General features: G+C 41.0%; 2 protein-coding genes across 4 annotated transcripts; both read right to left on the bottom strand.

Annotated features, from left to right (window-relative positions):
• Positions 1–549: 549 nt before the first annotated feature.
• Positions 550–5840, bottom strand: LOC120654642 (DNA-binding protein BIN4-like). Of its 2 annotated transcripts, none has more exons than XM_039932226.1 (12): positions 5619–5840; positions 4515–4719; positions 4343–4386; positions 3677–3866; positions 3519–3583; positions 3278–3328; positions 2682–2799; positions 2452–2498; positions 2351–2377; positions 2074–2149; positions 1658–1797; positions 550–1018 (listed from the first exon to the last, which is right to left on the bottom strand). In XM_039932226.1, the coding sequence occupies exons 1-12, from the start codon at positions 5661–5663 to the stop codon at positions 920–922; spliced, it is 1107 nt and encodes a 368-aa protein (XP_039788160.1). In that variant the 5' UTR covers positions 5664–5840; the 3' UTR covers positions 550–919. The 2 variants fall into 2 exon arrangements, with proteins under 2 accessions (XP_039788160.1, XP_039788161.1); XM_039932227.1 differs by having other exon boundaries at positions 562–1018; positions 3680–3866.
• A 918-nt stretch (positions 5841–6758) lies between these two features.
• LOC120654640 (26S proteasome non-ATPase regulatory subunit 2 homolog A-like) lies at positions 6759–13859 on the bottom strand. Of its 2 annotated transcripts, none has more exons than XM_039932224.1 (25): positions 13648–13859; positions 13470–13570; positions 13102–13222; positions 12958–13017; positions 12761–12828; positions 12530–12572; positions 11954–12019; positions 11808–11846; positions 11506–11588; positions 11264–11372; positions 11102–11185; positions 10784–10942; positions 10602–10706; positions 10410–10514; positions 10137–10277; positions 9935–10039; positions 9634–9855; positions 9288–9401; positions 8975–9190; positions 8152–8211; positions 7954–8067; positions 7747–7832; positions 7548–7656; positions 7282–7460; positions 6759–7191 (listed from the first exon to the last, which is right to left on the bottom strand). In XM_039932224.1, the coding sequence occupies exons 1-25, from the start codon at positions 13753–13755 to the stop codon at positions 7119–7121; spliced, it is 2670 nt and encodes an 889-aa protein (XP_039788158.1). In that variant the 5' UTR covers positions 13756–13859; the 3' UTR covers positions 6759–7118. The 2 variants fall into 2 exon arrangements, with proteins under 2 accessions (XP_039788158.1, XP_039788159.1); XM_039932225.1 differs by having other exon boundaries at positions 11102–11176; positions 13648–13853.
• Positions 13860–15310: the final 1451 nt, after the last annotated feature.

Here is a 15310-nt window from a genome sequence, read left to right as displayed (position 1 = left end):
CGGGAGCGGGCGATCGGACGGCCGGGGCAACCTTGGAAGCTGCGACAATTATTGCCCCGGCACCCGTCAGTCCGTCCATGACGGTTGACGGGCAAGGATGCATTCGAAAGAAATAATGATCCTTTTTTAAAAAACATACTCTAGCTTCCGAAAAAGTTAAATAATTTCAAATTTAATTAAATTTATAAAAATACTATTATTTATTATCCAAATAGATTTGGTATGAAAAATATTACATAATTAATCTAATGATATTTATTTTATAATATAATATTTGTTTTAAAAAAAATTATCAAATTTGAAATTACTTGACTCATCAAGGTTGCATTCCTTGTAGGACGAGTGGGTATGTCATTTCGTTGGAAAGCTGGTAATTTGAAGTGAAATCAACCAAATCAAGGGGAATTATTGAAGAGATCGCTCGAACTTTGAGGCTCGAGATGTGCCGGAGCCTCAACCCTCAAATGTAAATTTCGGTGGAGTGGCAGGGCTCGGACTAATGAACAGGGGATCGGTGCCACAGCAGTAACCATCAGGGGAACTACCAACTTCGAATGTGAATTTGGATTAACGAACATTCTGCCCAGACCTGGTCCAACATTTTGGAAAAAAAAGAACCCCGGATTAGTAGTACAGGCTACACCTTTTCAAAAAAGATAAAGTTTAGAAACTCTACATGTAAATGAGGATACAGAGCTCCTGGAGTATGTAAACACAGTATCGTCTTTGCAATTTTACATTTTTCTCTTTTTTTTCGTCTCTAAAATGAACGCTACATGATGTTACACCGGTGAACCCGGATCACATATGGTCTCAGCAAAGAGCTATCTGTTCAGACGATCAGACTTCAGAGTGAATTATCAGCCGCCAGCTATCTCAAGTTCTCCACAGCCTTTATCGTCGAATAAATCAGCATGCATCATTTTTTCGCCTTCCTAGTTCTCTTCGCAGGCTGGGTTTTCCTTGCACCCTTTTTAGGGGCCTTCCCTGCAACCTTGGCCTTTTTCAGTGCCTTGCCCTGCATGTCACAAGAATCAATTAGGGCTTCCATCAGGAGCACCTTGATGTCGAGATGCACACAATTAAATGTAAGCCAAGATGGTTTCACACTCTTCCATAATTGGTACTATGAAATGAGAATAGCAACGCACTAGCACCAAGCCACCAAGGAAGAGACCAGCAAGCAAAACCTGGAGTTTATGCCATCTTTCCTTTTCCTTATCCATATCCAGATTCATCACAAACTTATTGGTAGCACGTTCTCTACATCTTTGGTAATGGTTATGTGAAATTACTAGCTGAACATGGGAACAGCAGAAGGAAGCCTAAGAAACAGTGCTGAAGGCTCATGCAAATTTCCTGAATCCTGATAACGGCTCTCAGTGCAAAGGACATAATAACAATTGCACAAGCAAGTTAAATAATTAAGCCTTCAAATGCCACTGATAAAAGCTCAATCTGGATCTTAACACCTCTAATTCAGAATTCCCAATCACTAGTTCACTACAAATCTGGAACACTTCAATGGCCATCTTCTGTACATAACAAAATCCTAGAAACGCTACAACTAATTAGGTTAGTTTTTTTTTCTTGAACGCTAACATAATTGGGTTATAACAAGTTAGTTATCAACTGAAGTGGAGGCAAGGAAACGTACCACTTGTTTCTCAGCTTTTCTTTTGGTTTTCGCCTTAGGTTGACCGTCATCTTCATTATTCTGATCATTTTGATAAGCCTGTGATTCAGGGAGCTTATCACCCTCGTCATCTGAATCAAATGTGAATCCGTCAAGGGTACCTATACAGAAGATAGATCTATAATATTAGTGAAGAGAATTAGAGAAATTATAAGTTTATAACGCAGGCTGTCATCACATAAACAATGACTCCATAACTTCATGCAGATTGGTTTTTCCTCACAGGTGCATACTAACACTAAGTCACTAAAGCTACACTCAAATGAGAAAGCACCAATAAATAGCTCAATCAAAGAATTAGGAGCATGCCATAGTAACTTGCATGGCAGCTATGTACAATAAAGATGATCTGATCTGATGCCTATAATTATGCTAACCTTCCATCATAGTCTCCGCTTCAAATAAATTGGACTGTGGTTCAAGTTGAATGAAGTCATTCATTATAGCCTCTATCTGCACAGGAAAAACAGGGGATGGATTATGATAAACAGTTGCCTTGGAATAAAAGTGACCTGGAAAAATGGAATACATAGATAAATGTACAGTTGGAGATGGCACATTAGACGCTCGAATTTATGACATTTTATGACATGTATAAACTGATATGTTGGATAACACTAATATGCTTATAAATTTATTTAATCATTTACGAACCTTTGCTTCTGATTGTCCCACACTCACCTGAAAGAGAAAACCAAGGATTAAATACCAAGTCCGCATAATAAAATTTTACTTGAGTTTGACATATAACTTACAACACAGAATGTCCTGGATGGAACTATAGTTGTTTTGTATATCATTCCTGTTTGAGTACAGAAAGAGAAATAATTAGCTAACTCTTCGAATATGCATGTATCAAGGCAAAACAGGGCTGGTTTTCAAATGCTTAAGCAGAGTTTTAATGCAGATATCTTGCCTGGGATTTCCTACCACAGGAATTAAGAAATATAATGAAGTATCTAACGTGAAAGTTACTTAATGGTACCTTTCAGGTCTAACAACAAATCCTGACTTCCAGTAGGACCATTTGAAACTACTATCCTCCCAACAGCGCCAATATCTCCACTCAAATCTATCGAGTCACCATCACATTCAATCAGTGCCTAGAAAAACAACCAAATAAACAGAACAAAGGATTATTAAATAAAGTAAATATTAATAGCATAAATTGTTGGATAATATAATTGGGAGTTTCTAGGTAATAGCTTCACTGAGTTATTTTCCAGAAGTTCAATTGTTGATAGTTCAGCTTTACGACATAGTCACATGTACACAATTCAGAAATTTTAACCTAACCCATACTCTCGTTCTAAGTCATTATTTGCTATGAGTGGACATGTATACAGTATCATAAAAAACACAATTTAAATGTCAAATCTCCTGATTGTACCTCCGTTGATTATAAATTTAAATACCTTTGCACCAATGCTAAGCGGACAGTTTTTACGAAGGAACAGAAGAAGAATGGGGGAGGACAACAGGACTGTTGATAGCATTTGGTTGCAAGCATAAAAATTTTAATGGGAAGCATTCACATAGGCAGAGGCGCAGAGCACAAACTCCAGTAAGAGTTGATCATACCTTTGAACGTTGAACTTTATCGGGAAATATTAATGGTAACCTCTGGGAGACCTGACATTTTAGGAGAAAAGCATACACTCAATCAAAAAGCTGCACAGACCTAAATAATCACACAGAAAGGTACAAGCTGAATTCATTCCTTTTATTCTTTTCCCTTTGGTAAATGCCCAAAAAGTTTATCATCCAAAATATCAGGGGGTGCAAAGGCAAAGAGTAGAGAGAGGTGAGTAAGACATCTTACAAGGTTTCCTGTAAGTTTATCTTGCATTTCATCCTCAGCAACTCCCTCTTGATGTTCCAATGTGTCTATGTTGGACCATGAAACAGTAAGTACATGTTATTCACAAATCTCATTGTTAAGCTGGTAACTGAATTGGCAGGCACACTAAAATGTCTTACCACCTATTTGGTCTGGATCAGATTTCGTTCCCGCAACCTTTGGTTTTTTATTCTTAGTTTGTTGAACACCTTTTCTCTTGGGACTGCTAAATGAGTTCTCTTCATGATCAGCATCACCAGCCCTTGAAGGGCTGTTTCCAGGGGAAGCATCAGAACCATATGAAAGTGTAACCATATCCTTCTTTGGAGTCTAATTAAAAAAATAGGTACAGCAATTAATTGCAAAACTACAACACCAGTGTCTGCACCTACTAAGTTGTAAAAGTTAAATTAAACATAAGAATTGCAATATCTGATCACTAGCAGCACATAAAAAATTGAATATTCAAAAGATAAGGTCCAAAATAACAGTTGCCACAAACAGGAACTGATCACCTGTGCACGAAAAAGATGCACGGTCAACTGTATCGATGGCAAATGTTAGAATAACCAGAGCCTTTAATAATTCATTTGATGTTTACAGAGTCCTACTCCCTCAGGTCTTAAATATATGTTGTTTAGGACAAGCTAAACGAATTAGCTTGTCCTACGTGCCATATATTTAAAAATGGAGGGAGCATTTTTATTACTTGTTCAATTTTGATGGAAGTCGCAAAAAACTAGACCTGGATAGCAACATAACATGAATTAAAGCTAGGGAATTCAAAACAACATTTAAATCCATACCGAGCGACTAGTGTTATCTTGTTTTTCATCTGTGGTTGGTCCTTCTGCATGTTTGTCAAAAGAATCTATAAGCAACTTGAACTATGTGTAGCAAATGGATCAAATTTTTAATGAGAAGCACTCGCTGCTTCATAATTTTATCGCACAGTGTAGACAGGTCGACCAGATCTACCTTTTTTACTACTGAGGGTTTTTCTTCTAGCAAATTTCAGAGGTTTGCCCTTGTTTTGTTCAGGGTCATCTCTGTCACCAGCATAATCTAAACTAGCCTGCTTTTCTCCATTTCCTTGTTCTCTAGATGGAGTGGTCCTGGTAGGACTAGCTTCAGGAGAAGCATCAGACCCAGAAGAAAGCATCACTGGCGCCGTACTTGGTGCCTATATACCAAAAAAGAGAATAAAAAAGTTCAAATCCATGTAGTAAATGCTTATTGCTACATAGTAAACTTATATGAAGAGATGATTTGGAACGAAAAAAAAAATCTGGAAAGCTAATGTAAAGGCAGAAGTATGAGTAGCCAAGAATACTGCAAGAACAAGGTGCCGAGAATGGCGAGAATGACATTTAGCGCTACTGATGGGGTTCTGACATTTATAGATCCAAAAGGTTCTACAAGCTCCCCTTCGAAAACATTCACATCCCTCCCTAGACCTATACTATGGATATGGAAATCAAATTGCTAAAACAAGCTCAAGGACTCAAGGGTTTCATGTGGCTTCTCTGTATTGTCATTTGACAAACTCAATACCAGAGATTTGCTTAGAAGCAGAACAGCAATTACTGAATGTTTTGGAAATTTCTAAGCAGAACATCAATTATTTACCTAATATCTTAGAAGGGCATATGGCAATTTTCTTAGTACTCAAACAGGCAATTCGAAACATAAATGGCCTACAGCGGTACAGCTCAATTCTACGAGGAACAGCAAGAACAAGAACTTTCTTGAGGAGGACACGGACCGTTTATGGCACGGGAAGTGCCGATTGGCAGCTTTGAACAGATCAATTGCTAGTTCGACACTGGTGTGCTTCTGATGTGTGAAACTGAAGCCGCACATCTAATTTTGACCACGATACGAGTGACCAAACGAGAGGTTAGCAACCAGAGGAGGGAAACTCTTTCCACCCATCGGGGATCAGTACAGTCTGACCTAATTCGCAAGAAGTTCACAAGCAGCATTGCGGGACACTAAAGCGAAAAGCTGCCCCCAGCAGCAGCCGCCAGTCCAATATTCAGCCACGTAGGGTAGAAGAGATACTCCAAAGCGAGATGCTACCTGAAACGCGGTGAGCCAGTCGGGGTCCTCGTCTTCCTCCCCCATGCTGACCTCTCGGGGGCGCTCAGTAGCCTCTGGGGGAGATCACGGAGCCGCCGCCGCTCGTCGGGTATGGCCCGGCGGAGCTGCTGCGGGGGTTAAAGCCACGCGCGTCGGAGGAGCGGCGAGGGGGGAGAAGGGAAACGAGCCGAAAAGATCATGGATCCGGCCCATTGGCAGCCCAGTAATCCAGTAGTGCGTTTTCTTTTTTTAATATTTTCTTTTTGAGGCACAGCTTACACGAGGTTCTGATACTGCGACTGCGATCTGACGGAAAAAACGTCGAAGGAATATTGAATCTCTGCCAAAAAAAATGATAAACTGGCAACGAAGTTTGGACCACTCAACGGAAGAAACACAGCAGAGAGCAGTTACTGCAATTTGCAATGGCAGGTGGATTGGCCAGAGCTGCAAGGAGAGACCCTGTTCTGGTGCGATGAAGAGCTTGCTTCGGTGCTTGGATTCAGGTTGAAAGTAGCCTATATTCATAGAAGAGCTTTGTACTTGAAATTACTACTAGTTCCGGTTGTTAGGAAAAAGCCTCTAAATACAGGTTCAACGCATCAAAGTAGGTGTGGTACTGCGATCATTAAGTGGCCCAGTCATAGCAATTAGATCGTTCGACTAAAGTTGACAGGCAGGGTAGACGCTTGAGAATCATTGGGGATTCCTTGTGCGATTCATCGGACGGGGCACGGGTCCTTAATGCCAAATCAAGAGATTTGTCCTGAAATTTGTCAGTCAAACAAACATTTGGGTCATTTAGAAACCCAGATTTTAGCAGCTGATGGATAATTGCAATTTTTGTGTAGGTAGGGGATTAGAATAACTTCAATTTAACTAAGGCCTTATTCTATTCCACTTCTAGATAGGCAAACAAACATTGGGTCACCTTGTGTTACCCAGCTGTATACTAATTGCCAAATTGCTTACACAAACCAGACACACCATACTTTCTGTTGTTGGAACTTTGTTAATTGAGAGAAGCGAATTCACGGGGCATTTAGAAATGTTGTTCAGTAAGGGGTCGGTGCGGCAAGACATAACAGTTAAGTTAGTATCAAACTACGACGCAACTGACCAAACAAAAGATCACGCGGGTCAAAAACCAAAAATGCTAATGTGTACCCTCGTATCAACGAGTCAGTTCTAAGCATGCCCTCAGCAATTCCGATACAAAGATAGATACAAATAATCTCTGGTTTTACAAGTAAACAGCAACACCTATGCGCCCCCCAGCATGCATATCCAACTAGTATGCCATCACACAACCAAACATGTGATTAAGTCAGTTACAACTCTGGTGCGAAAAGCTAGCCTATTTGATGAACCACCAAAAAGTGCCGAGCAAGAGATGGAAGGGCATAACAAGGGTCCATATCAAGAACCACCACCAGGGCTTATGAGGTTGCGGTGCAGGCGAGCCCATAATCAGCATTATATCTATCAGGCAATATTGTCTCACTCCTCGTGATATTCTGGGTTTTTCTTGAGAATTACAAAGCCCTCGAGTACTGGTGTCAGTGGAATGTATCTGCACAACACAAACCAACAGTGATTAGTTTTCCTGGGAGAAACACATACAGATGGTGCAACACATTGTCAGTTCAATCTGCATTATTACTTTTCAGTAGCTAGTTCAGCACGCTCCCCAGCTGCAAGCAAGACAGGTGTGGAATGTGTCTGGAAGCCTGTAATTGTTTTGGGCCTTCCTGCCTGACCAACAACATCGACAGCTTGCCCAACTCGAACTGGAACAGAAAGGGGCTTCAGATCCTCATCCACCGTCAAAAGCATCCTCGGCTGTATAAGCAAAGTAGAGTTCAACCACAGTATCCAACAATTCTCTATTGCATTCAAACTTAGTGGCAATTGATTATTAAAACGTACCTGCATTGCCAGGACAATAATGTAAAGGATGTAGTGATATTTCCCTAGGATTGTGGACTTCATATCAAGGCAGGCATGCAGAACAGTGACAAGCCCCCCAAGCGCCATCCTAGATAAACCGAAGGAGAATAGAAAAAATATTCAAGTGTAATCCAGTGACATTCACAGGTGAATTGGTTTTTCATATATAGTCACTTACGGGGAAAGAAGAAATCGATCAGAATGGTATGGAGAAAGGGTCAACAAGCCCTTTCCAAGGTGAACAAGACCCTGAGCAATTCTTACCTGATGAACAGAACAAGAATCAATCAACTTATGCAACACAGCCAAGAAACCATTGTACATTTGTACATCATGGAGTAACGACTAAGGACGCCAAAAGACCATTGTGGAGCTATACACTTACACAAAATAGGTGAGCAGCTTCTTTGTAGTAATAACTTGAAAGGTTGCGAAGCATGCCAGCTATTCTGGCATTGTTCGTCCCAGCACCAATCAAACCCAATGAGATGATTGCAGCCTGGAGAAATTTAAATTAGGATGTAAGATATATAAGATTAAGAAAGGAACAGCAAGGTATAAAAAGGTTAAAAAAAATACAAACCATTGACACATCAGCATCTGCATCATGACTCAATCTGCTCAATGTGTCCATCACATTTACCTGATATGGCAAGGCAAGTATTAGAAATGAAATTTTGCCTGATTGGGCACATAGTTTTTGTAGTATTATTATGCAAACTATTCAATTAAATGCATCACTGAGAAACAATAAATGGTTATTGAAATAGAGTATTTAAGTGGTCGGAAAGAAGAATACGCAACAAAAAAATGTGTAATCCAAAATTATGAACCTTGCATAGGCATAAATGAGGTAGATCACAATTCGGTTTATAAATTGTAGGGATAATTTGGCTACACTGATGAGGACACCATGCAAAATTTCCCATGTGTGATTGTGTCTATTATAGAAAAGTGTTATGATTGCTTTGATCGAATTAATTTCTATATGGCACTGGATCCAACTTGAAGCCTTGTGTGCTGGGCCTATTGAGGGAATAAAAAGTTTTGAATTGTGAGAACAAAAACTAAGTTAGCTCAACAGGCCAAACTTTGTTACATAGGTTTTATGGTCAATATTTTCTTCTAAAAAGTAACATAATTTATCTAGAATAACACATGTGCTTGTGTGCACTGGTTGGTGCATCCTTTTCATGCAGTGACTCATGGCCTCATTAGATGGGCACTTCCATGAGCGTGTAACACAATTTTGCCAATTTATAATCCTCCAAAAAGATTCAAGTATAATACAGTTCTTCATGAAATCAAAGCTCTTAACGGTTCACTTATCAGGCATTAATGATTTGAGCGGGAGATAGATTTCACATTTGAGAGGTTTAGGATGTACGATCAACGTATCCACTTACCTTGGGATTAGATATACAGAGTATACCAAGAGCAAGAGGAACTGCCCGCCTAATATTCTGCTCGCCATACTGCAAAAGACGCTCAAGTGAGCGCACGGCCATTTCAGCTCCTAATTCTTCAGCCATAGCAATAAGAGCAATGCCAAGGACAGCTGGCCCTTGGTGTGTTTCGCCTTTCTCAAGATGCTGTGAGCAAATGCCAAGAAGTTTCTGAACCTGCGAGCAGAGTTGGAAAAACATATATTCAAACCAAACAAACCATGTTTTGTACAAGTTTGAAGTTGCTAGAAACCTTTTCCAGGATATTAAATACCTTAAGCACATTCCCTGTCCCCGCATATGCCAATGACATAAGCGTTACATCACAGTACTTCCCTATCTTCTCATCAAAAGTTTTAGAGACCTCCGCAGTAGCCTCTACACTTTCCTGAAATATGAATTGGCAATCAATGCTCAGTAATAGAAGCTAAACACATCTTTCAAAGTAACTAAAGTGGCATGTGGAAAGAGCGGGGACGTACATCTAGACTACATTTGGAAAGTAGCATGCACCAACAGGGTAAACAACTAATTTGAATAGTTAACCTAACTTACTCAATAAAATGGGCTTAAATTACCTATTTGAAATCAGAACTATCTTTACAGGTTGCTTAAATTACCTGTTTCCCAAGATATAGAAGGCCAAGCGCAACGGGAAGCAACCTTATAATGGGCTCTGCCAATTCAGCCTCACTACGCTCCATCAAGGCAAATATGATAGACTGTGCAATCTCTTCATTGCAAGAACCGACAAACACCAATCCCAAGGCAATGGCTGAGAAGACCAAGACCTCAAGAGGTGATTGGGAGTCTCCCAACACAGCAGAAAGATGCATTTTAAGCTGAGATTTAAGAAACAATATTAATAAGAAACATATAATCAATCAGTGAGACAGCAAGACAGTAAGCACTAATTTCCACCTCTTCTTTCTGGGAACCAGCATATGCAATACCAAGACCCAATATTGCACCGATACGAATGTTCGAGTCATCCTTTCCAATATACTCCATGAGAATAGCAAGAGCCTGGCAGAAAGGTTAGGGTATTAGAGGGGAGGCGGGGACCGGGGAGGGGTGCACGGGGAGCTGACGAAAGCAAGTCTAAAAAAAGTAAAGTACATACAGGATCACAATCATTCTTCACACCGCACGTGACAATTCCAATACCTAGCAACGCTCCAGCAACAACATGAGTGTCATTACTATGCAAGTATTTGTCAAGCTGAGCAAGCCCGGAATCAGTATCCCACAGAAGAATCATTCCCTGTAAACAACAAGTTATTTAACTATTATTGGATAGTTCAAAACAAGACTCAAGTTATTTAACTATTATTGGATAGTTCGAATAAAACAAGACTTTCTGGTTTTTAAAAAATAAAGAATACTGTAATTATACCAGACTAGCTGCTGCACTGGCTTTTCCGTGTTCCTTGTTCTTGAACAACCAGTTTCCAGAAGACCCACTGCTGGACGAATCAGATGGAGCGGTCATCAACTTGTCCTGCACACAAAGTTCAAAAAAAAAAACTCAAGAGGGACTATTTTCACACAAATCGGACCATAGGTAACAGTTGTCTCAAAAGCTAACCTGGCCAAACCCAGCATTCACAAATGCATTGACAAATGTTGCAGCCAAATTCTGTCTTGCAGAATCAAGACTGGAGCTGGCACCACGGCCATCAATCAAATGGACCTACAAATTGCAGAACCACAATTATTATGGATGACTAGTGCCACCACAAATATGGTAAGCAGTAAAATATACATCACCTTGTATATATCCTCAGGAGATTTTGGCTCCATGACCTCAATATCACGAGCAAGAGTAAGGTATCCCTCACTCAGCTTAGTATTATTAACTATTTCTTGCAAAACCTCCTTGTCATTGTCATCAGCAGCTATCTCATCATCAATCTCCATAGCCAGACCCTTCAGAAAAGGAGATATGATGGTTGAAAACAAGGGGAAAACAAGGTCATGATGAGGTACATATCAGTGTCATGTGCTAGCTAGTTGCCATGATTGAATATATGCGCACACATGGTATCTGACATACAGAGAGAAAAATGGGGGCGGAGGGGGGCTTACATGTCGTGCTATGATGTATGAGAATTGTTTCTTGAGCAGAAAATCATCAGTTGATGTGTAGACTTGCTTCACATACTGCATGGGCTACAGACGTTTAAAATGTGTGAATATGGATTCAGTTCTAAAATGAAGTGGCATGGCATGAGATACTCATGTACTAACTTTTTCAAGTTGCAGAGCAATTCTCAAAGCGCTTGCAAGGTCTCCAAACTTCATGTAGATGGTATATGCTATGTCAAGTGCCAACATATCGTCAGGAGCAGGAAGGTATCTGCAAGTTGTGCAGGCACAGAAAAGTGTTACTTTAATTTCTTATATCTAAGTTACATGTCTGTTCCGAAGTAGAAGGTGGAGGCAATAGAATAGAAAAGCATACAACATGTGATAAAGAGATGCATGCTTACTTGGACGAACTAGTAAGATACAAGCAAGCTCTTTTGTAATTTGTAGTGTCCACGTGCTCAACTAGCAAATCAAGGTCTTCAACCTGCAAAACAATGGAATTTATGCATCAGTGTATTCATTAGCAAGAAATATTGGGTGTTCTGAGAGAAAACTTTTCTCGAACACGTAGGAGAGCTGTGTATCTTTGTATTAAGAAGAAGAAATGGTCCAGTTACAAAACTCCAAGCACCACCTTGGACCAGAACCGTACTGGAGTAAACTGACATAAAACAAGAAAAAACAACAGAAGGATTGAAGGTACCTCCATCAGAAGATCTACAGCTTCAGGTTCAGCATTATGCTAATTAAAATAATAAAAGATATAAAAAGTTAGCATAACCAAGAAAACATTGTTCAAAATGAACAGAATAAATAAACATTCAACCATGAACTCTAATCAGAACAAACCTTCATGTGGAATGAAATAATTTGCTGCACAAGCTCCATTAGGGCATCAATGGGCAAGTCATCATCCTGGAAACAATGAAAACCAGCATTAGAGGTTTGAAAGCTAAACAATGCCACTATTTTCATTCCACTATGTGCCCAGTAGCATGAAATGAGAAATAAAACAAGAACAAGCAACAATAAAAATTTTACAGCTATTTGCAACGAGATTTGATTGAGGTTACGAAGTAGATGGGACTCACAAAAATGATAGATAATGAGGGAGAATAAATAAAATGCGACAGGAAGTAATGAACTTTAGGTGTTTATAATATCAAAATTAAGACATTACGAGTTCAACCATCCAACAATCAACACTAGAATCTCTAACCACCCAATTTAAAATTCTAAAATTTTGATATTAATGAAAAAGATGTTGATTACCAGAGGTTCTAGGAAATAAAGACTAAGAAACAATCAGACAACATTTTAGATCTTTAACAGGCGATAAATAGAAGAACCAGGCACACTAAGTTATGGATGACAACAGCACAAAAGGATTCACGAATTCTATTATAGAATGAGTAAGAGGGCCACCTGACGCTTTTGAAACTCTTGTGCAATCTCGCCAGCCAAATTTCTGTAGACAGTTATTCATTTAGAATCCAACAACATTGATGCAAAAATAGCATGCAAACTGACAACAGCAAAATAGAGATATTGAAATATAGCTCAATCAACAACGGCATTTCAGTATGAGGTAACTATATGCAAAATAGACTTAACTAGCTGGAAGAACTATATTAATTACTTTGGTTTTGTACATACCTTACATATTCATGACCCCATGAACCGATGTCTCCTTCAGAGCCCAATAAACGATATTTCAGGGACTCCTGAAAAACAAGGGGTGGGAAGGTCAACTGGAGTTGAATGAGAGCAGCTGAAGACCTTTTTCTCCAATAAACAAGAACATAGCTCATCTACTACAGTGGGGTGAGATAATTATCACAGCAGGCACATACCCTTTCTCCTTCAATGGACATTGTCAAAGCTAACACCGACAGTATGTCCGCCATGTATTTCTACAAAACAGTAAGGAGACATCAGCACTGTATCAAACCAATCTAAATCACAGCACAACTGTGTTATCAACACTTCACACAAACCTTCAATTCAGATTCTGGCATGGTCTCAAAGTAGGACTTGAGGGTTCCATAGTGTGGGCGGAGAAATTTCAGCGGCTTCGGAACAGAAGTCATTGAGCTTGTGGCAGAACGAATCTCCTGCCTGAGACGGATCGGTTTAAGTGACAGCAAAATTAGTTAAGAAAGCTGTTGGTTTGCACAAAACTACAGCAGCAGTACTCAATAAAACTCCTCTTAATCTTAGCCCATCAGGTAAAACAAAGCATACGGCACACTGAATTCAACCGCACATCGCAAGGATGAAAATTTTGAAAGAAAGCGCCAAAGCGGTAGGACTTTGCTACCGGGGGAAACGCAACCCTAGAACTGAATCTGGTGGGTCTGAATACCTCATGCTCTCGAGGGCGAGCTTCTGCACACCGGGATCCGCGTCCTGCGACCGCAGGACGTACAGGTCCAGCTGGTCCTTAAGCGCCTGATCCTCCTCCGACTGCGCCGTCGAACGCGTCAGGCGAAGCCAAGGCATCAGATCAAAGCAGGAAATGCCAGATTTTCGCGCGGACTCACCAGATCGTCGTCATCCTTCTTCTTCCCCTTCCCCTTAGCCACCGCCGGCGGCGGAGGCTGCGAGTGCTCCGACGGCGCGGTGGGGGTGGGATGCTCCGGCGGCGCCATGGCGGAGGACGGTTATTGACGAGGGTTTGGGGGCAGGGCAACCTGGGGTGACGCGAGAGGCGGAAGCAGAAGCAGAAGCAGAGGAGAAGAAAGGGATCGCCGCCTGCTTTGAGATGGAGGCCTCTTATCTGTCGGTTAGCCTACTTGCAGGCGAAGTTGATGAACTCTGTCTCAGTTCGGGCAGCCCAGTTCGGCCCACCACGGCAAGATGGAAGCCCATGCAATGTTTATTCTTTTTTGAAAGAGAAGCCCATGCAATGTTAGCTTTTTATCTTTTATTATTTTCTTTTTTTGGTTTGTTTGACTTTTCATCTTTTGTATAAACAGTTATGCAAATAGTTAAACGCAGAAGTTAAAAATAAAGTACATTTGATTATACATCTAATAGTACTTGTTCTAACTTTACTTAATAATTAATATTGGTTAAAATTTGAATAAAAGTCGATGGTGTAGGAGGTAGTAGGGCGAAAGTACATCGTGTGCACAAAAGAATAGCACACTCCAAGTTGCACTTTATAAAATAAGAAATGCACAAGCTAAGCTGTGCACAAGGACATGCGTTATATATAGCTGGCGCCATCGATTTCTAGCACTGAGACTGGTCATAATTAATGACTGTCCCCAATCATTTGGTGTCAGAAACTAGCACCGATGTTGCATCAAGCAGCTTCCAGTTCAAGACGATGTATCATGTTTATCATCAACAATATTTAATCTATTAGATATACTGTTTTAATCTTATATATATCATCTACCGTGATATTAATGTTTTTATAATAATATATATTTTTATATTTCATTGGTTGTTGGAACTAAAATTAAGTGTTAGTATTTTTATCGTAACATTGTTCTTCAAATATGTGAGTGCCGCATGTGCATCCTACTGACATTGGTTAAAGTTTGAATAAAAGTCGATGAAGTAGGAGGTAGTGGTGCGAAAGTTCATCGTGAATACGTAGCATGCACAAGAGAATACACTCCAAGCTGCACTTATAAAATGGGAAATGCACAAGCTACTCTGCAGGACAAGCGTTATATATTGCTGGCACCATCGATTTCTCCTTCGCATCGAGAATCGAGATCAAGAAGAATCACATTGCCGATTGCTCGATCTCGTCTCCCCTGCACCCTCCGGAGTCTGCGCTGCCAAGAAAACTTGTCGTCTCCATCCTCAGCAGACGATGTGCTACGGCGTGACCGAAGCCACGGTCGCGGCGGCGCGCAGGCCACCGCCGCACGTCATGCTGCTGTCGTCCCCGGGCATGGGCCACGTCGCGCCGCTGGCCGAGCTGGCGCGCCGGCTGCACGACGCGCACGGGTTCACCGCCACCGTGCTCACCTACGCCAGCTCCGACTCCGCCGCGCAGCGCGCCTTCTTCGCGTCCCTGCCGCCGGCCGTCGGCTTCTGCACACCGGGATCCGTGTCCTGCGCCCGCAGGACGTACAGCTCCAACTGCTCCTTGAGCGCCTGATCCTCCTCCGACTGCGCCGTCGAACGCGTCAGGCGAAGCCAAGGCATCAGATCAAAGCAGGAAATGCCAAATTTTCGAGCGGA

The sequence above is a fragment of the Panicum virgatum genome, chromosome 1N, assembly GCF_016808335.1.
Source record: "Panicum virgatum strain AP13 chromosome 1N, P.virgatum_v5, whole genome shotgun sequence".
Classification (NCBI taxonomy): domain Eukaryota; kingdom Viridiplantae; phylum Streptophyta; class Magnoliopsida; order Poales; family Poaceae; genus Panicum; species Panicum virgatum.
Note: the sequence above shows the minus strand (reverse complement) of the source record. Positions and strands in the feature narration are given on the sequence as shown.

Bases quoted from the DNA above. Each gene is read 5' to 3' on its own strand.
- LOC120654642 (XM_039932226.1), bottom strand. From the start codon at position 5,663: ATGGGGGAGGAAGACGAGGACCCCGACTGGCTCACCGCGTTTCAG. The intron at 4,387-4,514 runs GTAGATCTGGTC...ACAAACATGCAG, and splicing joins AACCCTCAGTAGTAAAAAAG to AAGGACCAACCACAGATGAA. The intron at 3,867-4,342 runs GTATGGATTTAA...TTTTTTAATTAG, and splicing joins AAGATAACACTAGTCGCTCG to ACTCCAAAGAAGGATATGGT.
- LOC120654640 (XM_039932224.1), bottom strand. From the start codon at position 13,755: ATGGCGCCGCCGGAGCATCCCACCCCCACCGCGCCGTCGGAGCACTCG. The intron at 10,707-10,783 runs GTGATGTATATT...TGCAATTTGTAG, and splicing joins CTCCTGAGGATATATACAAG to GTCCATTTGATTGATGGCCG. The intron at 9,402-9,633 runs GTAATTTAAGCA...TTCATATTTCAG, and splicing joins TTCTATATCTTGGGAAACAG to GAAAGTGTAGAGGCTACTGC.